Raw genomic sequence first — 26,781 nt, 5'->3', positions numbered from 1 at the left:
GTGTGAAAAAAATGTCTCATTCATACATTTATTGTTTGTGTTGATATAATAAAACGAGATGATGGTTCTGTAATATGTGTTGAGAAGAAAAGACCAAAATTAACACAAGATGCTTACCCATCATCATTTCCTAACATTCCTTTTTATTTATCAATAAAAATTATATTCACAATAACCTACTTGTTGGAGTGTTTACTTGTAATTTGAAGATAGACTGCAGTTTGGTGGCTAAGGTATTTAACGATGAATATAAACTTTCTTATTCTCAATTCTCAATTGTCCACTATGTTAACACAAGTTTTTCCTGGTAATAAAAGTATCATGTTCAGTTCAGATTATGTTTTAACAATTCAATGTAATTTAAATAATCTATGTGAACGAGTTAAAGACAGTGATGAATATTCTACAGATGTTAATAAATGTTTAGTATTTTTATGTGAACAAATTAGATATTGTTGATTTATCAACCTCGATATAGTACTGACACTCTGGCTTTTAGTTTTTATCTAAAATGCATGTCACAGTGCAAACATTTATAACTTCTTTATTATCATCATACAAAGATGTTGCTCAGTATCATTCAAAGATGTTGTTTCAGTAAAAAATATGGCTGCTATATGTATGTAAAATATGACTCTAAAAGACATTACTATAAAAGTGGTTGAAATGATAAACAATTATGGTTACAAAATTCTTTCTTTAATTTAAAAAGACAAAATAAAAAGACATTAGTCGCATTAATTGAAATATGTTTATTGCCTTTTGTAGTGGTGATTTTAAGACAAGAAAACTGTTTTTTCAATTTAATAGTGTACATCTATTGAAATGTATTCGCAATAACTGGCTGAGACAACTTGACAGTGATCATCACTTAAACCTTATAACTATTGTTTAATATCTTTAACTTTAATCCCCTGCAAAATTATAGAATGAATTATAGCTGACAAATTTATTATTCATTTAAATTCTAATAAAAGTAGTCCTGGGTGACATAACTTCGTCATGGCAAAATGTTGTGAGTGGAATAGTATAAGGATTGGTATTAGGTCTATTATTATTTTCAATTTTCATAAACGATTTACCAGAACAAGCAATTAAGACTTCAAAATTGTATGCCGATGATAACAAACTTATTGCACCGGTTAATTCATTAATAGATCGTGATGTTATGCAAAATGATATTGATAAGTTAGTAAAATGGGCATACATATGGGAGATGGATTTCAATATTGAAAAATGTAAGATAATGCACTTTGGTATACATAATCAAAACTTTGATTATTATATGACTGATAATGATATTAAGATCAAATTATTACCACATCTAGAATTTGCTGTTCAGGTATAGAATCCGTTCTTAAAGAATGACATTGATATACTTGAAAATGTGCAAAGACGTGCAACTAAAATTATACCTGAAATTAAACACCTTTCATACAAAGAAAAGTTAATCAAACTGAATTTAACACTAACCGGAAGAAGAAAACATGGTGATTTAATTCAATTCTATAAATTTTTCAATCATATTAAAGATATCTCATGGCACAATATGCCTATTTTTGTGAATCATTGTTGTCACAATCCGCCTAATTTTGTGAATCATTGTTGTCTGAACCAGCTGCTAATACAAGATGTAATCAGTTTAAACACAGTTTATACAACAGGTCAAAAGTCAAATTCGAAAACATTTCTTCACAAACTGAATTGTAAAGACATGGAGTATTTTGCTACAGTCAACCATTGAAGCATTAACGGTGAACAGTTTCAAGAGCAAAATAGATAATTTATCTAGTTTTATGTCGACTACTAACTAAAGTGCTAAAAACAACATAAATAACTATTATTTGTTGTTTATATTGTTAATTATAAAATTATTATTGTTAAAGGCTGTCACAGATTTAACATGGCATCAAGTCTCAACAGCAATAATAATAATTATTATTTGTATATCCTGGTTTTACTGATAATTCTAAATGTAATGCATATATTTAACATATTTGACAGTTGCACAACTTTGAAAAAGAAAATATTGTTAAATTTGCTTCAAACTTGACAAATAATGCTCTTAACCCGAACCACTATTGAAAAACAAAATGTTAAGTTAGCTTTAAGATTTTCAAAGCCAAGACCAAGATCAAGGCTAACAGTTTCAAGGCCAAGACCAAGATCAAGGCCTTTTCTTTTGGCTTTAAGGCAAAGGCAAGGCCAAGGACTAACAACTCTGACAGGAACTCATGAGTTTATTTCTTTAATTTTGTAACTCTGGAAAATATTAAATTTAGTTAACAGGGATGCGGAGTCCCAAAAGGACTCCGGCTTTATATCTCTACTTTTTCCAAGTCTGTAGTGTCCAGAAGCTCTAAACATGTTTGTTGACTTATTATCTGCTATAATAAAAACATTCATGAGATTTAGTGACTTGAAACTTATTGTTTTTAAGCCTAGAGTCCTGGAGTCCTTGCCGCCATTACAGGGTGTTAGCCAGCCTGATAGCGCTGCGTATAACGCGGTTTCCTAATTGGTTTAAAATTCCCAAAGGTTTTTAAGATCATGGTAAAAAAAAAATGAAATCAGTCTCAGATTTAAATTGTTGCGCTAGACTAATAAAAAGCGCAATTAGTACGCGCGACAAGGAAAAGTTAATCAATTAATTAAGATAGATTTTTTAAAGTGAAAAAAAAAGTGTCGTCATTAACAAGCAAGATCATTCATTCAAAAGTTGAAAAAAAAATGTTTTTAATTTTTAATTGACGTCAGTTATTCTCTAGTTAAAATTGTTCAATACGTTTAATAAATTATTTTATTAATTTATTTTTGTTATTCAAAAACGCTTTATTTACATTCTTGCTTTTTATCTTAAGTTAGGAAAGGTACAAATAAAATTTACATATTAATAAACATTATAATATAAAATAAGTTAAATAGCGTTTTTATATTAAAAGATTTATTAATAATTTCAGTAAAATACGTTAGCTGGGAAAATAAACCAAAAACAAAAAAAAAATCAAAAATAAAACTTGCAATGAAACGTATTATATATGTTATATTTGCGTAAAACATAAAAGAGGATAATTAAATAATATTATAATATTATTAATTATTACCAATGTTTACAATAATTACAATAATTATTTTTTTAATTTACAAATTCAAAATTTTCGTAGATGTTTAATGTATATTTGTAAATTGAAAAAAATCGATCTGCCCCTTAAATGTCTTTGTTACTTACTCAGTGTAGTTAAGGCAATTTTAAAATACTATAGCGTCTGTATGATATTTTGTTGACTACTACATATTTCCGTTAAATGATCAGGTCTGTGAATCATGAAAAGACGGAAAAAATAAAATTTTGCGGTATCATAAAATATAAATATTTGAAGCAAAAAAAAACCCAGATAGTAGATTTTTTTTTTCTAAATCTTCTTAAAATCCTAATTCGCTTGTCCAAATTCGTATAAGATTTTAAATAAATACAATTTTTAGGTAAAATGAACATCATAGATTAAAAACTTTTAACGTTTATTAGCGCTTTTTCTTGATTGCAAGTTCGTTTTTGGTCGGAATTCTTGTATTTTTTGTAAAAATTGATAGAAATATTGTATTTTGACAACTATATAAAGCTAATAGGTCAGAAACGATTAGAACTAGGATCTATAGTAAATTAAGGCACTTTTTCAAAAGATTTTAACTAAATTCATGTTAACGCCGATGAGCGAAAGTGATCTAAAGGCTCCAAAATGGTATTCTTTGTATTCACAGCTAGGGGTAGTAAAAAGGATTAGAAAATTATATAAAAAAGAGAAAAATTCTTCATATATTAAAAAAACCTGAAGCGAAAAAAAATATAACATCTAAAGCTTTTGTTTGGACATAATAGGTCTATAAAATCATGCCAATTTCAAATAAATAAATTCGAATAATTTGTAAATCGCCTTAACACCCAATATTTAAATAAAAGTAGCATTATATTTGACGGAAATTAGGGAGCCAACCAATTTTTCAATAAAGGGTTATTAAAATTTCAGAAACTTTAATTTAACTTTTATTTAAAAGCTATCGATTTAAATAAGTTTTTTACTATTTGAATTGATCTTATGATAAAAATTGTAATGTAAAATATGATGAACAATAAAATTTTTTTTTAACTATTTTAAAATTTTTTGTTTTAAAATACTAAGTATTTTAAATCTGATATATTCGAAATCTTTCCATATAATTAGGGTTGTCAAACATCTGGATTTTACAAAAATTACAATTTTACGGATTTTACAAATCTGTAATAATTTTTTTTTTAGTGTTTTCCTTTGTAAAAGCGGCAAAATTCTGGCATTCCTAAGTATAATGTATAGTTTTTTTTATCGACTGTTGTTAAAAAGTTGTTTTAGCAAGTTAAAAAGTTACAAAAGAATCTTGGAAATCGTCAAAAATGTTTTGTTAAAAATTAAATACTATTTAGCATTTTTTTTACATTTATAATTTAAAAATGAAAATAAAAATAAAAGAAGACAATATATGTAACTAATCGTTTAAACCTTTTAAAACTGTATTTAAAAGCGATTTACGCAATTAACATAGATCAAAGTTTCAATAAATAAATTTATTAATTCATTCATTAAAACTGCAAACAATTGTCTTTTGTTCTAGTTTTCTCTCAACAACATTCAACAAAGGAGAGAAGCAATTTAAAAAAGAAAACTGACGATAATTGCTTAAAATGAAACAAGTTGAATATAAAAATGTTCCTGAAAAATAAAACAGAAAAATATTCCTATGAATAACCCAGCAAAAATAGAAAATTTTTATTGAAACTTTTTTTTTTTTTTTAGCCGCACCTAACCTGAAACTCTTTTTTTTTTTTTTAGCCGCACCTAAATTCCCAATTTTGCTAAAACGCTGTATGAATTTTTTTCTGGCTAACACCCTGCATTATACCTAAGGACTCCGGGCTCGAAAAAAGATTGTTCCTCTAACTTAAAAGTCTTAATTTTTTTCCTATTAGTAGTCCATAAACTTATTTATATTTTTAGAGCTCCTGGATACCAAAAACTAGGATAAAATAATCTTTTTGTGACTTTCGAATTCGGAGTCCTTTTTAGGACTCTGCATCCCTTATAGTTAACTAGTAAAGTATTTGTAAGCGAGATAATAATTGTAATTCTATCAATGACTTAAACAATGACTTTTTTTTAAAAAAAAAAATTTTTCTTTTGACTTCAAAGATAGGAAAATTTTTAACAAAAAAGCAGACATGGCTGCCTAACTAAACAAATTATTTTTGCTTAAAAATAAAATGCACTAGATAACTTTATTGAACTGGTTAAATTCATGCTAACTGATTTACATTTTTTCTATGTGTTGACAGAAAAATTTCAAACAAATTATTTGGAAGCACGATTTGGTTCTTATTGAAAGTTTTTGGATGGAAATTATTATGTATCAGTTCAAGAGATAAGAGAATCAGAAAAAAAAATCATTAGTTCTTTAAACATTATTTCTACTAAACATGGCAGTATATTATTTTTAGACTTTATTTCTGGATGAAATTGTGTCAATGCAATTGAATCTACAGACAATTCTGAAGATGTTTTTATTGATAATTTTTCTAAATTAGTGGCGAGATCAGATAATGTACATGTTTCTTATTTTGAATGCAATTCTATTGAGTATATTGCAGGCTATGTGGCTACATAGAAAAAATTTTGTGAGCTTTGAAAAAAAAGAACTTGTATCAGAACATTCATTAGAGTTTGATATTGCTTCAGCATATGATTAACTATTTAATTTAGATCATGGAGGGTTGAAATGGTAAACAAACCTTTTATTGCAGCTAAAAATAGAATTCTGTTTTTAGTTGCAACAAAAAGTTTGTTTAAAAAATTTTAAAAATTAAAAAAAAAGTTTAAAAAAATAACTTAAAAAAACAAGTTTTTTTAAAAATTTTTCTTCTTTGATATCATCTAAATGAATCCAAGTATTTGTTGATGTCAAAGCGCAAACAAATCCTAATTTCTTTTTCAATAATGTGTTTGAGATAAATGATGATGTATGCAGTTGTGGTATTTAAATACTTTATATTGCATGACTTGCCATATGTACGCTTTACCAAATACAATTATTGCAAAAAGTCTTTTTGAAATAATTATTTTTGAAGGTTATCAGCTCTTTTAAAAAGAGCCTTCAAAATGTAGAAAAAAATAGTATAAAAAAGTATTAAGGAAGCTGGCAACTTAGCTAAGGTTATAGTATGAGTTAGATAATTTCCAGAGAAAGGGTCATTTTCACAAGTAAAAGTGAGGTGATGTTCATCTTTGGTAGTTTGATAAAAGAAAGGGTCCCCATTACTCTTGTATTTCATCACATAAACTAATGAATTTTTGTCTTTCTTGCTATCAACACCAATTACTTTTATTTGTGAAACTTCTTGACGATGCTTTGTGTCAATTGAATTAGCCACTCGTACCTTTTCACAAAAAATCTTATATTCCGTTACTATCTGAGATTTTTTACTCTCAATTACTATTCCGTAGTTAATTAACACAGTTGTTGCTATTGCAGCTGCAGCAGCATCACTTACTTCATACCTTATTGCAGCCTTGGCTAAATTAGATAAGTCTGTGTAATTTCTTTCACTTATGATTTGCTCCTCAAATTCTTCACTTTCAGCTGTATCTAAACTTGAAGATCCAGCACTAAAATTACCGTCTGACTCGAGTTTTGATGTTGTTTGAAGACTTCTCTGTCTAATTAGCTCTCTAGTGGCCTCTTTTTCCTGTCTAATATACATTTTGGCAACCCTAGTTGCCTCCACTTAGTTCACGTTGTCTAACTGCCAACATCCTTTTGGTCCTATCTTGCATCTTTGATCCTTTAAATATTCTCTTTCCAGAACGGGGACCTAAAATAAGTCAAGTATTTTAAAATTTAAAAGTATTAAAATTTAAAGCGAATAAAATGAATCAAATTTCATGATCACTAATCATTTGACCATAACTTCGTAAATAAGCAGTAAATGCTAAAATGACTTGCGGCTCTTTTTTATCCAACCCTCCATATTTATCAATTCTAACAGTAAATGTTGATAAAAATTGCACGATATACCTTTCTGCTTTCCTCACAGAGACAAACTATGTGTTTCATTGTGCAGTCGCTTTTCCCACAGCCGATTTGTCTAAATGTATATTACTTTACTATAAAATCAAGACAATATAGAAATTGTTTATTATATAGGCTCACATTCTTTAGTTTATGGATAAAGACTTTACCTTAATACCTTAGTAGAAGGCGAGGGAAATAGGATAGTAAATTTTCATCAACCCTTATAAAATCTTTTTCACTTAACATTAAACATTTGTACTAACAAATGTTTACAAATATATATTTACCTATCTTTACAGTCATCAATAATTGGGAGATTGCACCGGCAAGCAGACAAATCAAACAAGGTTTCCAGTTTCTTTTCTAACCAGCTTATACTGAACTTATGGTTTTTAGATTGAATTCGTTCTGCAGATAATACTTTTTTAAATGTTCTGGATATTTTATTTTTTAATGGTTTATCTTTTGTCAGAGGTAGATTTGAATTAACTCTATACCAAAGTTTTTGCAAGTCACTATTGACTTTTGTCATGATTGATACAGAGTCAATTTTCTGTCCATTAAATAATTCTTTCTCAATCTTGTAACCGTATTGAATGAGCTGTTTGTAAGTTGGTAGATCACTCACAGGTAAATCAGAAGCTTTTCCAGCAAATCTTCCACTATTAATACGAGTTTTGTTTAAAACCTTCGCAGGTCTTTCAAGTTTTTTTGAGCTCATGCTGATACGACAATATGAATTTATTATAAGTAAAAAATAAAGCAAGAAATTATTCTTCGATTACTGTTAATATATTTTAAAATATTTGTTTAATAACAATTAGTTTACGTTTTAGTTTGGTAAATAGTTTTTTTATAGAACGCAAATCTCCGCATTTGCTGTATATTTCCAATGTATCTACGTTTAAAAAATTAAAAACGCATGAAAGTTTAGTTTTATTTACGGACCTTAAGTGACGACATGTGGAATTTCCAAGATTTTCTATTGTATTTCCCAAAAAGATTAAAAGTTTTTTGACTTTTTTTTTTGTGGCAAACGAATAATATATCCATAATACATAAATCCCACACTGAGCTAAGTGTTATCATATACATGACAGTGGCTTATTCCGCATGAGCAAGCCTACTACTTTAGAAGGTCTTGCTTCACTCCAGGCTTCGGCTAAAATTTTTAGGTCCAGCTTCGGTTCCAGAGCAGCTTCAGAAAAAACAAATCAAAATAATAAAATATTTTATAAAATATTGGGTTTTGGAAGTTATATCAATATTACTTGATATAAACTCAAGCGCAGCAAATACACTTGCTTGTGACTACTCTGCACACCTCTGTATCCTTTTTGGGTGTTCCTCAATCGCCTCAAAAGCTGACTTCACTTTTAAATGTTCTTTTTTCTTACCTGACTGGTGACTGAAATTTGTTCATGAAATTTGTAATAAAAGTGTTTTTTTTTTGTTTTTTATATATATATTTTTAAAAATTATTTTGGTCACACTTTTCAATTTTTCTTTTTTTATCAAGCTCTTTTTCAAACTTATCTAATTCTTTATTAGATTTTCCTAAAACTGAATGAAGTGCCGTGATAGTTCAGCTGTTTTTCTTATTTCTTGACTTACTGTTTTTGTTTTTGTTTTTTTTATATGATCGTATATCTGATTTTCTTCAAAAAATATTCTAACTAGCATCAACATAAACTGCTGCTATAAATATATTATGAAATTCTTGTTTCTGTTTCTTTACAACATACTGGACCTTTGCTAAAAGCTGTATAGTGTATGTTTCTTTTAAAGCATTACAATTAGCTAGCTGCAAAGTTTAAATGTGCTTACATCACCTTAATGTTAGTATGTTTACACCTTTCTTAAAGAAGTTCTTTAAGAAGGGTGTAAACATACTAAGATTAAGGTGATGTGCTTGTTTAAACTTTAAAAGAACTAAGGTTAAGTTTTTTTCCCAAATTGCTACACTTTCTTGTTCATGTCCTGTCTTAAATACTCCTCATGTTCTTCATCCTGTATAGTTTCATCCAGAAAATTTTCATCTGAATTTTTATTTAAAAGTGTGATTGTCTCCAATTTTTTAAAGTAACTTTTAAAGTATCGAATGCAACAACATAAACTACATGACATGTTACAAAAACAATTTGATCAAAGTTAATTTTTATAAAAAACCCAAGCACTTTTTATATATACAAAAACAACTCTATATATATCAGCTCAAATATAATTTATAAAATATTAAATTTTTAGGTGCCTTAATCACCTTAAGGCACCTAAAATTTTAATATTTTATATCAAATACTCAACATTCAATCTATACATAAAATATCAATATCAAAATATAAAATGCTTTATTTAGAAATCATAAAACTTTAAATGACTTTATTAATTAAAAAAATATTTTTTTTCATATTAAAAATAACTTCATAGTTAGGAATCCCTTTAACAAAATATATTCATACTTTGATCTTTTAAACTATCTAAGAGAGGAGCTAGCTTAGAGCCAGTTCCACCTAAAAATATTTTAGCTCCAGCTCAGGCTCAGATCCTTGTAAAAACACTATCTCCAGATCACCACCAACTCCAACTTCTGAGCAGCTCTAAAGCCCTGCTTACTATATCGATGATTAATATAGTCATGCTATATGATATTGAGCTGTCCGTATTTTAATTTCTTTCAAAATTTTATTGAGTTCATAATTTTGGGAATACAGCTAATTCCCAGCTAATTCTTGAACTTTTTCACTTGATCCTTTAAAATTGTTTAATTGATTACTATTAAAATTCTCTGACTATGTCGACCCTCAAATAAGTTTTTTTTCATCTCCTTACAACAAATTCCTTTGGTTAACTCAAAGTTTTTGTATGGGGAATAAAAAAATCAAAATAATTTTATTAACAGGAAGGGTGTGCAATCGCACACTGAACTGACCACGCTTATAATATTTTTTTCTTTAATTTTTTTCTTTACAACTTGATCATGACTGTTTTGATGTTTTAACAACTTAAATGCAATAAAAAAGTTGTTACTCTGTGAAAAACTTCTAATGGTTGATCTTTTCTAAATTTTTTTTTACGCAAAGGCTTTAAAAAAATGAAGAATTATTTATTACGATTAATTAAAATAAATTAATAATAAATAAAGCATTTCGTTTAAATTAACAAAAAAATTTATATTTAAATTTTTTTTATGTAAGCATGTATTTTTACGATAAATTTAAATGTCTTTCTTTTTTTAAGTTACTTTAAATATTTTAATCTTTAATTATAAATAGGTTAAATTAAATCTTCGCATTGCAATGGAATAATTTAATTGCTTTTTTTTTCTTTCCTTTTTTTTTTACAAAGAATTGTTTAAAAACTTTTTTTTTAACTTGACTTTATAATTAAAGCATGAAATGACTAGAATTGATTATTTTAAAAAGACTACTTTATTTGAAAAAGAATTATTTTTGAAATTTTTTTTGAAAAAATGTTTATACAATTTAAAAATATTATTATTATTTATTTCAATAATTTAATTTCACTTTTCAATAATTTAAATATTTTAATATAAACAATTTGTTCATTTATTAAATAATCATTTGAAGTAATTTGTAAAAGCGTTTTGCATAACTTTAATAAAATGTTTCAAAAGATAAGTTTTAAAGGAATTTATTTCAAATGCAATTAAAAACGTAACAAAAAGTAATCTACTGCACATCCAGGCTATATAAATTCTAAAAAAAAATTAAAATTCACTGCACCCTTCTCTGTATGTATGTATGTATGTATGTATGTATGTATGTATGTATGTATGTATGTATGTATGTATGTATGTATGTATGTATGTATATATATATTTATATATATATATTTATATATATATATATATATATATATATATGTATATATATATATATATATATGTATATATATATATATGTGTATATATATATATATATATATATATATATATATATATATATATATATATATGTATATATATATATATATATATATATATATATATGTATATATATATATATATGTATATATATATATATGTATATATATATATATATATGTATATATATATATATGTATATATATATATATATGTATATATATATATATGTATATATATATATATATATATATATATGTATATATATACATATATATGTATATATATATATATATATATATATATATATATATATATATATATATATATTAGTCTTTTTTGTGAGAGATGTAATGTACCTTAAAGGCACACCAATTGGGTTGCCTTCTTTGGTGATGAACTTAAACTAAAACATTAGTTGCATGTATTGCTAGCTAAAGCATTATGAGTCTTAAGCGGTCATTTAGCAGTGTAACAACTTCCTATGAGTCATAGGAAGTTGTTGCACCACTTTTCTACACATAAGTTGTTGCAGTAAAAATCAAAGTTTGTTTACCATATCAAAAAGTAATTTATTTAAAATACATAAAGTTCAAAGTGTATATACCAACTTTATTTTTAAACTAATAATCACAGTTAATTATTTAAAAATAAAATTGATATTGAAATAAAAATTGACAGCAAATTACATTTATTTATTTAATGTAATTTATTTTTATGGTTTATTAAGAAGTACTATTTGTTTAAGTATTTCTTTATTTTAGTATGTTAAGTGTATTCCTTTGATAAAAAGGCCTAAATATAGTTGTAGGTTATTAAATTAATGAATTTATAGGCGTAAATAAAAATCATAAGCAAAGTTATTTAAGCTTAATAATAAAAAATAAGTAAAAACTGTAAAGGTCTTTAAGAAGATGCTATAAAAGTTGTGCTGGCCTTGAATGGTAATAATTGGCCTGATCTTTAATACAGTTTTTCAATGCTTTTCATTTATTTTCAGGAAAATAAAAGAAGTTATTAAATTTCCTAGAAATATGATTTATGAGTTATTAAAATTCCTAGAAATATGACTGGGTTTTAGAGGAAATACCTAAAGAAATATAATAGTAACTTATAGTAAACAATGAAGCGTTTATCTACAGAGCTTCCAATGACTTTTGCATTTTTTAAAACAACCTTAGAAAGACACAGAAATCAGTTTTTGATCTTTTACAGTCACTTCTACAGTAAAGATGTATGAAAATTGACCTTTTAATTAGGGAAAGCAAACAAACAAACAAAAAAGATTGATAGGTCTTGGAATAAAACTAAATGACTGGAAAGATTAAATCTTCTGAAAGAAATATCCTAAAGAATTATCAGAATAAACAGTTTAACATATATAAAGTAGCTTTTGGACTTTAACAAAATTAAAATATTATGGCTTTTAACATATAGAATGTTGACCAAACCAGTGTTGGCACTGTCCATAGTTTTGACAAACCTAGAGTTTATTTAAGAATACCATTTTTTTTCTGGTCACGTGTGTGTGAGGTTGTTTTTGAGACAGCTTTTCCCCCTTCCCTCTCCTCCTCCTATAGTTTAAACCAATGCCACAACAATGATTTTTTAATATCATATTTTTTGTGGTAACCTCGTTTAGTTTTATCTGAAAATAACAAGTTGACTTGAAATAGCGTCTCATTGTAAAAGGCATCTTTTTGAATACATGAATTTACCAGTGAATGTAAGCGTACGTTACTTTACGCTAAGAAAACTATTTTAAGATTTTATAAAACACTGAAGTTGCAAGTACTATACTATTTGTAAACATAAAAAATTGCTTAAAGTATTTTAAACATTTAGTATCTATATTTTAGTAATTTTAATTTTAATATTCAATAAATTAAAAAAAAATTAAGATAATTTTATGACGTCAAAATCATGATGAGCTAATATGCTAAGCCACTTTTATTTAAAACAATGCCTGTAACAACATTTATCTAATGTTAGTTTAGTAACCAAATGACAGTTTTAAGCGTTGAATGAGTTATGTCATGTAATTACTTTTTAATTAACTTTATTGATGTAAAAAAAGAGTAGTTAAAATAAACAGACAATTAGTTATTTACTACTGCAATTAAAACCAAAACTTTTTTTCCTATTTTTATAAAAAAGCAAAAGAAAAATAACAACATTTAAAATATTTTAGAGCACTTTTTTTCTTCAGGACTTGGTTTTAGTAATGCTCAGGCGTTACCAAAACATGACTGGATTTGTCCCTGATAATCATCCTAAAAACCTTTGCAAAAAAAGTTTAAAAGCAGGTTTGTAGCATGACTAGCGGTGAACAAAGTTATAGTATAACAATGATTAGTACATGAAATGCAGTAGATGGCCATATGCCTCCAATGTTGATTTTCTCTTATAAAAACTTTAAGAACTTTATGTTAAAAGGGGCCCCAGAAGGTACACTTGGTAGAGCAAACCCATCAGGATGGTCAAATTTGAACTTGTTTCTAGAACTTTTGAAACATTCTGTAAAACATACTCATTACTTTTTAAGTAAGGAAAATCTATTTATTCTTCTATTTGACAACTATGAGAGCTATATATTAATACCAATAATCCAGCTGGCACAATATAATGGGATTACAATCATGACATTTCATCCTCCCTCCAGTCGCAAAATGCAGCCCTTAGACAACTTTAGGACTTATTACAGCATCAAAATGAAAAATTGGGTGTTAAAAACAGGCAGATTATGATAGCCTGATCTCAATATCTCAACCTGATTAAGATTATGTGTTATTTTCAAAGATAATGAGTTCCTGATTCTTACAAGATCAGATTGTTTTCAAAGATTGTGAGCTCCTGCCATCCACTGTAACAGGTTGACTGTATCTTTTTTGAAAGAAAGATTTAGCTTTGATTTGGAGCTAGATACAGAATTAAAATGTAGAGGAATTTTCTTACAAAGAATCAACACAGCCAGAAGTCAACTTTAAAGTTTTTTTTTTTTTTTTAACTTTGATTTTGTATATAAAATTTCATAAACTTATAAAAAAGTTGGATGTTAAATCAATAATTGATGTTAAGATAAATTTTTCTAATTAAATTAGCACAATTTCTCTTAACATTCAAATATGCTTTTTATAACATTTTGTAAATTAAAGTTTAATTGGAATTACATCACTAATTTAAATATATATTACATACTGAAAAATGCACATGCATTGGTGTCAGAAGATTTCCTAGATTGAAAAAAACCAACATGTTTTCATAAAAATAATGATTTTGTATTAAAGGGTGACATCCTACTAGTGCATCAATTTTTATGCTAGATAGGTTTTGGACTAGTTCTTTGACTTCAGCAACTTTCATCAATGATTCTTCATTTTCCCAATGCATATAAACCACTATAATATCAATACCACTCTGTAAAAACATTTAAATTAGAGTGTATATATATATATATATATATATATATATATATATATATATATATATATATATATATATATATATATATATGTATATGTATATATATATATATGTATATATATATATATATATATATGTATATATATATATATATGTATATATATATATATGTATATATATATATATATGTATATATATATATATATATGTATATATATATATTTATATATATATAACTTTGTGTGTAATTTGTTGTGCACAAAATGTCATTGACAGAAAAAAGTATTTATTTGTTCAATATTCTTAATTTTTGAAAAACTGTTTCTGCTGATGTTAAGCAACTTCCAATTATTTCTACTTTTTCAATACCCACTTACTTTTTACTTATTATTATACACTTATTATTTAATTTTTTTATTTTTATTTTTTATCTTTATGTTAATTCACATCCCCATGACCATAAAAGCCGATACAGTTGGAGATGCTACTTTTTTAAATTGTGGTTAATAACCCTCTCTGAATTCTATAACTCTAAAACACAAACCTTGATGATCACTTATTACATTTTTTTAATACTGGTTTATTTTTTTAATAATCTTAGCCCACCCCTCCCCCTGTCTACTAATGTTGTCTGTTAAGCACTTTTTCAAAGATATTTTACATTTGCATCTTGGAAATTAAAAAGTTAACAACCAATCGTTAGTATCTTAACACTCTACACATACAAACCACATTTACCTTTTCTGGCTAGCCTCCTCTGCTCCACCTTTTGGTCCAATCATATCTTAATATAAAAAAATACCAACTCATCTTATTACCTAAATTGATTTAAATCAAACGTCTTTTTTTACTTATTTACTTTTTTTACTTATCTATCATTTTTTATCTATGTAAATCATATTTTAAGTGGTTTATGCAGAAAAATAATATCTAAAATGGCTAATGATACAGTTTTTGTTTAGCTATTACATTTTTTTTTGTTTAAGCTATTTACTTCATATCTCATCTTGAGTTTGTGAAAATCAAAAAAAAACTTATGAACAAAAAAAAAAGTTTTTAAGAATCATTGAATAATGCTTTTGTTTTATTTATTTTTATAAACAATTTTTTATAAATTTTTCTAAAATATTTTCTATATTCACTTTTAAAACAGCTTTTTTATACTTATATAGCAGTGAAAATAACAAAAAAAAAGTCATGTTTTCACTAGTAACACCTGTCAATTAGTAAGTGACCGGGGTTGATAATTGTCCAGGGCCGGGGCCGGGTTTGTGAACAGGGCTGCATAAACATTTATACATCCTAAAGTATATTTTTTATTAAAAATTCATGTTTTATTTTGTATACATATGCATATATAAACATCATTATGATCAACATGGTTGTCATAATCATCATTACTATTATCATCATCATGATTATAATCATCATTAGCCTTCCTCTTTTATGCTGTTTCTCTAATATAAACAATCTATAGCATTTTCATTTTTTAACTTAAACTCATTCACACAAAATGTAAGGCACTCTCTTCAAGTTTTCTTAGTTCTACCGCAACCATTTTCTCCTGAAGCTGCTACCTCTCTACATCCTAATACCTAAATCACTTTAATCTTTTTTAACAAATGTTGTTCAATACAACGTTTTTTTCTAATCTGTCTCAATTATGGCTCCCTTTTTTTTTTTTTTTTTTTAAGATTATTCACCCCCCCCCCCCCCAAGGCCCAACGGGTTACTACAGTCGAGTAGGCTACTCATTTTTTTGTATTTTTTATTTTTTTAATTGTTATTCGTGGTGCAACCTTTTCTTGTCTTGCTTGAGTCATATCACATATCAATCTGATCATCTCTTTCGGCAAATACTACACCATATAAATACTAAAGTTATATAAATATGAAAGGATATTGTATACCAGCATCTAAATAAATAGCAAGCATGTATATTTATATCCATAATATGTATACATAAAGCGCATATTGGAAGCTTTTATTCCTTCTCTTCAATTTTAAGTCAAGCCTCATTCTACTCCACAGTAGAATGTCTAACATTTAATCTCTAATTCATGCGTCTGATCTTTTTACTTCTCACCAGAATAATAAGCCAGAGTTATTTGCAAAGAAATCTTACTCTAATTTGACTCTTGAATCTAATGGCAATACTCTTCCTGCCAGTTAAACAGATAAGCCATGGTTAAACATTAGTGCTAAATAAAACTCTTGAAAACACTTTTACCTCTCCTACGATTAGTCTTTTTTATATAAAGGTTTTGAGGTAATTAAATTATTTTGCTTTAACTGCAGTATTAAAGTTTTTCTTGAAGGCCTACACTCTTCTTTATTTTTTTTTTTCAAGTATTTTTAGGGGTACTACAAGGTACTTGTGGTACCCTTAAAGTTACCCTTGATCTTTGCTCCTGTATTGTTTCTTATCTACAATAACAATCTTCATCAAAATTTTACATTCAAAGTGGCTCTATTTGCTGACAACTCAAACTTTTCATTTCTTAGAACAAGCAGCAGATTTTTAATCTGATCTCTCTTCTGTAACAGGCTAAGGCTTGCAGTGGGAAATGGGTTTAAGTTCTGGACTTGTAATCTACAATTTTTATTAGATAACAAAACTTATTTATTTACTGCAAAAAAATATTGCCATTTTGTTTGCATTCATATATTAGCAAATAACATCCCTCTTACTCTCAGACAAATTCTAAAAGCACATTGTAAATGTAATTAGACCTGGTTTTTCTGCCTAGCTTCAGCCACTCTCCCATTGTTGTAAGGTTGCATTTGTTTTTTGTTTTTTTCTACAAAATCATGGTCAATACTCAAACGAACAATTATTATTATAAAAAAACAATATTATTAAAATAAACCAAATCTATTATGATATTAAATATAATATAATATTAACACCAAACCTAATATAATATTAAAACCAAATATTATTATAATAAACCAAATCAATTACAATAGACCAAAACTCATTCTTACTTGGCTTCTTATTCAGCAAGTTGCATCCTTTTACTGTATCTGTCCCTTTGTGCTATAAAAACTTTTATTAATCTTATTTTTTTTCTTGCGCATCAAAAAAGCCTTATAACTCTTACCCATCTTCATGTTTTCCTTTTTAATACAACCTACAACTTTTTAAGTCTTCAGTTAACAATTTCCTAGTGTTTTAACTTTTTCTCTATTTTAAAGGCAACATTTGGAGCCCTTTGTTACAGCTTAGGTTTTATTAGTAGTAATGAGGCAATTGCTTGGGCTATTAAACAGTGTTCTGAGTACTATCTATGCTTTGAGTCAAGTTCTTCAATCTAATTTTAAAATGAATAAAGTACTAAAAACTATAAAACATAAAAAACCATCATCATCACCAAGTTCTCTAAACCTATCATTCACTAATATTTGTGGTCTTCGAAGTAACTTTTCTTCTGTTGAGTCTTATCTCTTGCAAAGTTCGCCAGACCTACTTGCTCTTTGTGAGACTAATTTGAGTTCAGCTGTCTCATCTTGCGAACTTAGTGTTGATGGTTATCTTCCTTTAATTCGTAAAGACTCCAATAGTCACATGCTTGGCCTGGCATTTACATTCGTATGAATTCACCCATTTGTCGTGAAACTAGGTTTGAATCCACAGACTATTCTTTCATGTGCTTTCGTTTAGCACCACTTCACTCTATTGCCTTTCTATTTGTTCTATATCGCTCTTCTTCATCTCAAGACTGCACTCTTTTTGATGTTATTTCTTTATCCATCAGCTAATATAGTTGTTGTCGGTGACTTTAATGCTCACCACTCTGAATGGCTTGGCTCTAGTGTCAGTGACTCTGCAGGCTTTAAAGCCCACAACTTTTGCCTTTTTCAATCCCTAACTCAAATAGTCAACTTTCCAACTCGCTTTCCTGACAATCTGAATCATTTGCCTTCTCTACTCTTATGTCTTACTTATGTCTTGTTTCTGATTCTAGTCAGTGCTCAGTTTCTCCACATTCACCCTTAGGTGCTTCTGATCAAAGTTTGATTTCTCTAAAACTAATATCTCATTCCTCTTCTTCACCTGAATCCCCTATTATCGTACCTATTACAACTACTGGCCCTTGGGAAAAAATCTTTTGTCTTCCTGTCGACAAATGCACATCTTACATAACTTCGTGGATTCAGGCTGGCATGGAATCTTTTGTTCCCTCTCGACGATTCCAGGTCAAGCCTCACTCACCTCCATGGTTTTCCTCACTGTGCTGCTGCGATTGCCAATCGAAACCATTACTTCCATATTTATCAGCATAACAATTCTCCAGAAAACAGATGTCTGTTTATTAGAAACCATGCTAAAAACCATTGTAAAAAGCTTTTGTCTAATGCCAAAGCCTGCTATTCTCAGGTCATGAAATCTCGTATCTCATCTCAAAAATTAGGCTTTCGTGATTTCTGGAGAATCTTTAATAGTATCAATAATAAGGGCAAATCTATAATTCCACCTCTCTTGTATGGTTCAGACTTTGTCACCTCACCTAAAGACATAACTGAATTGTTTGCTAAAAACTTTTCATCAATATCATCTCTTGATCCTTTGCTTGGCATTTGTATCACTCCAGCTTCTGTATCTAAAGTGATTTCTTGCCTAGACTCCTCTACAGCTTGTGGCCCGGACAACATACCTGTTATTGTCTTGTAGAAGTGTTTTCCGGAGCAGTCGTCTATACTCTCAAAACTATTTAACAAGTGCTTATCAGAGTCTTGACTTCCAATCTGCTGGAAAGCGGCATCCGTTATTTCTATCTTCAAAAAATCTGGAGAGCGATTCGACTCATCTAACTACCATCCCATAAGTCTTCTTCCTATCATAAGCAAGGTTTTTGAATCTTTAATTAACAAACACTTAATTTCTCATCTGGAATCTAATAACTTACTTTCTGACCATCATTATGGATTTCAATCTTCTCGTTCTACAGCTGATTTGCTAACAGTAATAACGGATAGGTTTTATCGTGCATTAGATAAAGGTGGAGAGGTTAAGGCCATTGCTCTTGACATTTCAAAAGCTTTTGATAGAGTTTGGCATGCTGGTCTTCTCCATAAGCTTTTTTCTTATTGTGTATCTGGCAACATCTTTAAGATTATTGAATCCTTCCTTTCCAATCGTAGTATAAAAGTTGTCCTTGATGGACAGGACTCTACTTCTTATTCTGTAACTTCCTAAAGATTCTATCCTTGGCTCTATGCTCTTTTTAATTTACATTAACCATCTTCAGGTATTCTTACATTAAAGGTGGCATTGTTCGCTGATGATACTACCATTTATTCTAATCTTGATGAGAATCCAACACTCTCTGATTGTTTGGAGAGGGCATTTGAGCTTTGAAAAGAACTCACTTCTGCTGCAGCATGGGACTTACAGTGGCTGGTGAACATTAATTCAGATAAAATCCAGTTTTTTTCAGCCAATCATTATTGCAATAATTTAGATCTGTCTATACTTATGAATGGTAATGTACTCAATGAGTCATCTACCCTTCATCTTTTAGGATTAACTCTTACTTCCAATCTTTCTTGGAAACCATATATCAAATCAGTTGCAAAATTAGCATCTGCTAAGGTTGCATCTCTTTATCGAGCTTGTCACTTTCTTACCTTTCTATTCTCTATCTCTATAAATCTCAAATCCGGCCTTGTATGGAATACTGTTGCCATATCTGGGGCGGATTTTTTAATGATGCCCTTTCTCTTTTAGACTAGGTGCAAAAACGCATTGTAAACATAGTTGGACCTGCTCTTGCAGCCAACTTCCAACCATTATCACATCGTTGTAATGTTGCTTCTCTTTCTCTTTTCTACAATTACTATAATGGGCACTGCTCTAAAGAGCTAGCGTCTCTTGTGCCATCAACTAAAATTCATTCTTGTGTTACTTGTCATTTAAATAAGTGTCATCCTTTTTCTGTGACTGTTCCTAAGTGCTCCAAAAACGCTTATTCGTCTAGTTTTTTTCCTCGAACATCAGCTCTTTGGAATTCGCTTCCTTCTTCTTGCTATCCTGATTCATATAATTTGCATTCCTTTAAGTCGTCCGTCAATCGTTATCTTGCTCTATGATCTTCATCTTTTCTCTCTCAGTAACTTCCAACTTTAATTAGTGGCTGCTTGCAGCCTTGTTGGAAGTTAAGATGTTTAAAAGTAACTCATAACTTAATAGTGGTTGCTTGCAATCTTGTAAGTTGGAATTGGAAGTAAATGAAAGTTTAAAAAAATATAAATATATGCCAGTTCTTAATAAATAGTAAATGTAAGTATAAAATTATAATATATAAAGTGTTATGATTTTTTTTCTAGCCCCGGTTATCAATCCCTGCTAAATCTTATAGTTTTTTTGGGGCCAGGGCCAAGGCCAGGTTTGCAAAAAGTCTCATTTTTAACTGGGGACGGAGCCCCGGTTACTTCCTACTGTCAATTTGATTACTTAACTAAGATCTAAGTCAGGTTTAATAAAAATCTCATATTTAGCTGGGATCCAGGTTAGTTGCTTAGGGAAAAGAGCTTAAGAAATCATGTTGAACCTTGTATTACTATAATCTAAATGTAGTTTTTTGTGTCATTATACTCTCTCCCCTATCTGTTAGAATGGAGCCCCCATTAAAATTGTCAGTCACATTTTGTGCACACTTTTGTCAGCAGTTATTAATATATTAAAAACTTATTAGTATAACATGTGTGTATGTATGTATGTATGTATATATGTATGTATGTATGTATGTATGTATGTATGTATGAGTCTTCTCCGTTTAGCTAGCGCTTAAGCCTTTTTGTGCTTTCCCACACGCCAGTAAAAACTTTAGGCAAATGCATAAAAAAGCGCTTGCCAAAAAAAAAAAGTATTTTTTTAAAATTACAACAAAGCTTTTTTGTTCGTCAAATAATTTTTTGAAAAATCGTGAAAACACTTATATATATGAATTATTTAATTTAGAATTTAAATAAAACTAAAAAATTTTCTTATTATTTCATTTACACATTATTCAAAGCATTTTTTTTTCTCTTTATTTTAATTTAAAAAGCAGAAAAAGGTTAATTTTTAAAAATCGTCCAGGTTAACCTAAAAATCTGTCCAGCTTTTTATTGTGCATTGGCTTTAAATTTCAAATGGAGAAGACTGATGTATGTATGTATGTATGTATGTATACATATATATGCAACCCTCGGAGTTAGGAAAAATTTGGTCAGCAATAGTTTGCCGACCTCAATCTTTTTGAGGTCGGCATCAGGTTGGCAAAAATTATTTAATACAAAGGTCTAACCATAAAACATAGAAACAAGGTCGGCAATTTTTTGCCGATCTCAAATATTTTCAGGTCGGCAGTTAGGTTGGCATTGCCGAATGCTGACCCCAATTCCGAGTGTTGTATGTGCATAAGAATATTTTATTAAAAATATATGTTTATTCCTAATATAAAAAATAAGTTTATCTTTTTACTTCTCTCAGTTCAGTCACTTCATTTTTTATTAGTTCTTCATTAAAAGCAGCTGGTTTAATTCCTGTTTCATTTTCATTTTTTAAGCAACCATCATTAGAAACACAATAAGACAAAATCCCTATTGTTATACCATTATTTGCAAAAACAACTGGTTCCTAAAGTAAGAGACAAAAATTATTAGGCTTTATGTCAATGTTAATGTAGTTAATGTTTATATAAGTTTATCTAATTATTGATTTAATTTTATCTCAACAATGATTTTATTGATTCGGTAAAAATTCAATTAAAAAAATGAAATATGTCATATAGTTGTTTAACAGTCATAATGTATTATGAACAACTTGATTTTTTATGTCTTGTTTTATTTTTTTTATGTTTACCTGTTGCTTGCTGTTTTCTGTTAACCCTGATACCAAAAGATTATTTTTTGTTAAAATGTCATTGGTGGTAGTTACAGCATTAAGTCCATTTTCTAGGATATATGCATTTGCTAGAACAACTGTTTCAATACCAGCATATCTTAAACATTGAGTTTCTGTTTAGTTAAATTGTTAAATTATCAAAAATGTAAATATAATATTTATTCAGTTATTTTTTTTACCTAATATTTACTTACAATAGAGCTTGAACAGCTTCTTGATCTGTTATTGAGGCATTATTGCCATCCATATTGTTTTCATTGGATCCGATTGATGATTCTAAGTTTATTATAACATGATCGGCTGGATCAAAAAACTTTTTTACTTCATTGAATGATTCATTAAATGTGCAAATTTCTTCTTCAACTTTATACCTTATAATTCCATCTAGTCCTACACTTCCTCCGACTATGAGCTTCACGGTTTTCAGTTGCTTTTTAGATGCTTTTATTGTGTTTAATTTATCAGCAAGGTTCTTCTTTTTTAAATTTACTTTCTTTGATTTTTTTTTTTGTGTTTCATTAAGTTTAGTCTTACTAGATAACTGGTTAAATTCAGAAACTGATTTCTGTGTTTCAGCATGAATTTTCTCTTGGTGTTTTTTAACTTTGAATTTCTTAGTATCTTTCTAGAGAGTTTTACAATATTGTTATTTTATATATATATATATATATATATATATATATATATATATATATATATATATATATATATATATATATATATATATATATATATATATATATATATATAGATATATATAGATATATATATGTACATATATATATATATATATATGTATATATATGTATATATATATTATATATATATATATATATATATATATATATATTATATATATATATATATATATATATATATATATATATATATATATATATATATATATATATATATATATATATTATATATATATATAAGTTATAGAGTTGAGAGACGTTAATAACAACAACAACAAAAAATTAGTAGCCTCTGACTTTTAAGATAAAAGAAGGTGAAAACTGTTTTTGTTGTTGTTTTCTTGTTTATGTGTTAGCCCCCTAAGCTTTAGGGACCAAATTCAGTAATATACCCTTACATAAATTAGGAATTTTTACAAAACACTTTTTTTTGATTTAGTTTATTTAATGTTGTTTACTAAAGGGTCAACTTGTTTTTTCTTGAAATAGACTTGTTTGCTAAGGTTTTTATTGAGTTGAGCTAAAGTAGGTTTAAATCTGTTTTTGTTGTTTTTCTTGTTATTTAGGTTTTTAAGTTTGAATTAAATAAGAATTACATTTTTTGGCAACTATTTTTCATATTTTTATGTTGTAAAATATTTATATATTTCCATTTTCAAGTTTTTAAACTTGTAAATTCATTGGACAGAAAGTTTTGTAATTTAATTGCTGAAAAAGTTGTTTTCAAACAAATTTTAATTCAATAAATAATTTTTTTAATTTAATAAGTTTTACATTATAATTAAATTATAATGTTACCTCTGTTACAACTTCTTGCTGGAATTCAGCTATTTGATTTGTTAACTTGGCAACCTCAGATGCAACATCAAGTGATACTGAAAATTATTCATGAACATAAAGATAAATCTATAAGTATTAAATATACTGAGTACTTCAAATGTACTAATTCTTTTCTAAATAATTATAATAATTATGAATATAATTATGTATAATTAATACATAATTTTTTTCAGTTTTAATTTGAAGTTTTTCACATAAAATATTAGTTACCTAATAAAAATTCAAAATTATTACATATAAAGTTTGTTAGATATCTGGCAAGAGATCTCATGGTATCTGTGAAAAAACTAACATGCTTTTTGTTGAGTGAATTAACAAAAATTATACTTTTGCGTAATGAAATAGTACTGTATATATAAAGATAATGGCTTGAAAGACTAAAAGATAGTATTGGGAAGATAGAGAAAAAAAATTGACATAATACTGGTGTCACAAAAAATCCATTTGAACTCAAAAAGGTTGTACTTAAAATTACTTTTATTTTGATTATCTTCTAGCAAAATATTTTGATTGTATTCTGGTTTTGTGTTTGTATCCTGGAGCTGTGTTTCATCAAAATCTTTTAAGTGCGTATCATCCAAGTGAGGCGTTTCTAAATCTTGTAGTGGTGGTGGTTCAGAATTTTCTTGATGAAAACTTTCTATGTTGTTTTGATTGTCATTAAGTTTTTTGGTTTCATTTTTTTTTTTTACATGTTTTTTTGTATCTACCAAGAAAGTCTGATCTGAATTCAGTGCTGATGGTCCCATAATACGGTTTTGATTTTTTTTATGAATTTTTATTCTATCTGTCTTGGTATCTGCTATTTTATTTACTTTTAAAGTCACTTCATTTAACCATGGAAGCACTTTTTTATCTAACTCGGTTAACAGTTGAATGTTTTTTACATGGTTGAGCTTATCTTTGTGTTTGAATGGCATTTTTAATTCTTGTTTTGTTAGGCCAGCTGATAAAGCTATTTCTTTTATATATGGGAGCACATTTCTATAAAGACTCTCCTCCTTATCTTCATCTAGCTTAAGATTTTTCTTTGCATATGCATTTTGAGCACCCCAAGTTACTGTGCACACAATTTGTAAGGCTAAAAATTAGGTTGAGTTTATTTTTTATATGCTTAATTTCAATTTAAACATATATTACAATATACTAATAAAAATCATACTTAAAATATAGTTCAACTTCTTCATTGTATTCTAAAACACCATTGGTTTTATTTAAGTTCTTTAAGCCATAATCATGTCTTAAAATTTTATGTACTCTAGGATTGCTTTTAAACATTTTCAAACACTTAGTAGCTGCAGGAGGTGAATGTTTTATTATACATAGGCTCACCATGATTTTATTTTCTAAGAATTCTGTATAGTTTTCTGTATGATTTCTGTTTTAATTTTTTTTAATTTTGTTTTTGTACACACTTTTGCATCTCTTTTATAAATACTTAAAGTTATCTCTTCTATACATACTAAGTGTAATAACTTTTATACTTAATAAAGCATTTCACAGTAAATGATTTATATATATATATATATATATATATATATATATATATATATATATATATATATATAAAAATTATTAAGTATATTTGTATATATATAATAACAATTGTGAAATAGTAAAAAATGATAAAATTTAGAAAACATTTAAATATTTTTGTATACTTGAGTTCTTGTGTTAAAAATTAGACTAATTAAAAAGAGATTTCCATTAAATATAATGTAGAATTTACTAACCATTATGTTACAATAAAATTATGAGATTTTTTTTTTATAGTTTTCAAGATGTCCGGGTTTTTTACCTGTTATATTACAGATGGTCATGTCATCAGATATTCATATTTCAATCAGACAAGCTGGTGAGTCATAGAAAATATATATTTCTAAATTAAAGTTATATTTCTCATACTTATTTTAGTTTATACTTATTTTTATTTTATGAATCTTTTTAATTTTTTAAATTTCTTTAAAGTTTTAAAATAAAAGATAAAAACAACAAACAAATTAACATGGTTATTTAACACTTCTGATGATAGTTACTATTTTTATTTATTGAAAATAAAAATATTATAAAGTTTTAAATTTACAAATAGTTGTAACAAATATAAGTAATTTAAGTAAAATATGAATATTATAGTTCTTGTAGTGATTCAAAAAGATTAAATGTTGGTTGATTAACCACCAATTGTTATCAAACATTAATGCGACCTTAGACATCATGAACAAATATAAATGTCAATAGATTAATTTTGTAAGTTCTTATAAATTCTATTTAGCCACAAAACTTCATTTGTATCAAAATGCTATAAACTAGACAAAGATTTTGTTTTAAAAAACAACAAGAAAGGTTTGACAATTTTAAAAGAGGTTAAAAAAGCATTTTATTAAAAACCAAATCAAGTCATAAGTGGTAGCTTTAAATATATTTAATGCTAGGAAGTAGCTGATTAAGTTTATTGATCAAATTTATAATTGCTGTTTATCAATAGCAAATTTAGATTTTTATTTATAGACTTAAGTATTTCTCATTTTGTAATAATATTTTAACTAGAAGAAAACAAACATATTTAACGAAAATAACTTTGTTTTTTATTTTTAAGTTTTCAATTAAAATATTTAACTTATTGCATGCAAAATTGTGTACATACAACTTTTTTACCACACCTAATCATTACCAATAATCAGTATGCTACGGTTAATCAAACCAAAGTCTGCACTGTACCTTGTCTGGTTTATATCAGAATAAGTAAAAAAAATTTACACAACAAAGGATTGCTAATCAAGTTAAACCTCTCAAGTTAAATATTTATCAATAAATAATAGTTTTTCAATAAAATGTTTTTAAAAAATATTTCAAATAGTAATATTTAAAACAAGTTCATTTTTCTTTAATCAAATGGTGATAATCAACTGTTATAAAACTTTGAGGTTCCAATTCATTGGTTTTTTGTGATT

The 26,781-nt window shown here is 27.3% G+C and overlaps 2 protein-coding genes across 2 annotated transcripts in view; one reads left to right on the top strand and one right to left on the bottom strand.

Moving 5' to 3' along the window:
* The window catches only part of LOC105850417 (uncharacterized), a 27,778-nt gene extending 2,646 nt beyond the window's left edge, over positions 1-25,132 (bottom strand). Inside the window, exons 1-7 of the mRNA XM_065790317.1 lie at positions 24,993-25,132; positions 24,306-24,911; positions 23,789-23,865; positions 22,487-22,917; positions 22,251-22,389; positions 21,870-22,025; positions 14,177-14,395 (exon numbers count right to left, since the gene is read on the bottom strand). Of these exons, the coding sequence (XP_065646389.1) occupies positions 14,177-14,395; positions 21,870-22,025; positions 22,251-22,389; positions 22,487-22,917; positions 23,789-23,865; positions 24,306-24,911; positions 24,993-25,017 (1,653 nt within the window). The 5' untranslated portion in view covers positions 25,018-25,132. The remainder of the gene's footprint in view (positions 1-14,176; positions 14,396-21,869; positions 22,026-22,250; positions 22,390-22,486; positions 22,918-23,788; positions 23,866-24,305; positions 24,912-24,992) is intronic.
* The window catches only part of LOC100209908 (importin-7), a 72,460-nt gene that overhangs the window by 2,948 nt on the left and 42,731 nt on the right, over positions 1-26,781 (top strand). Inside the window, exon 2 of the mRNA XM_065790316.1 lies at positions 25,604-25,685. Coding sequence (XP_065646388.1) covers positions 25,604-25,685 — 82 coding nt within the window. The remainder of the gene's footprint in view (positions 1-25,603; positions 25,686-26,781) is intronic.

Source organism: Hydra vulgaris, chromosome 02, assembly GCF_038396675.1.
Source record: "Hydra vulgaris chromosome 02, alternate assembly HydraT2T_AEP".
Classification (NCBI taxonomy): domain Eukaryota; kingdom Metazoa; phylum Cnidaria; class Hydrozoa; order Anthoathecata; family Hydridae; genus Hydra; species Hydra vulgaris.
The sequence above is the reverse complement of the archived record's forward strand: the minus strand, read 5'-3'. Positions and strand labels throughout refer to the sequence as shown.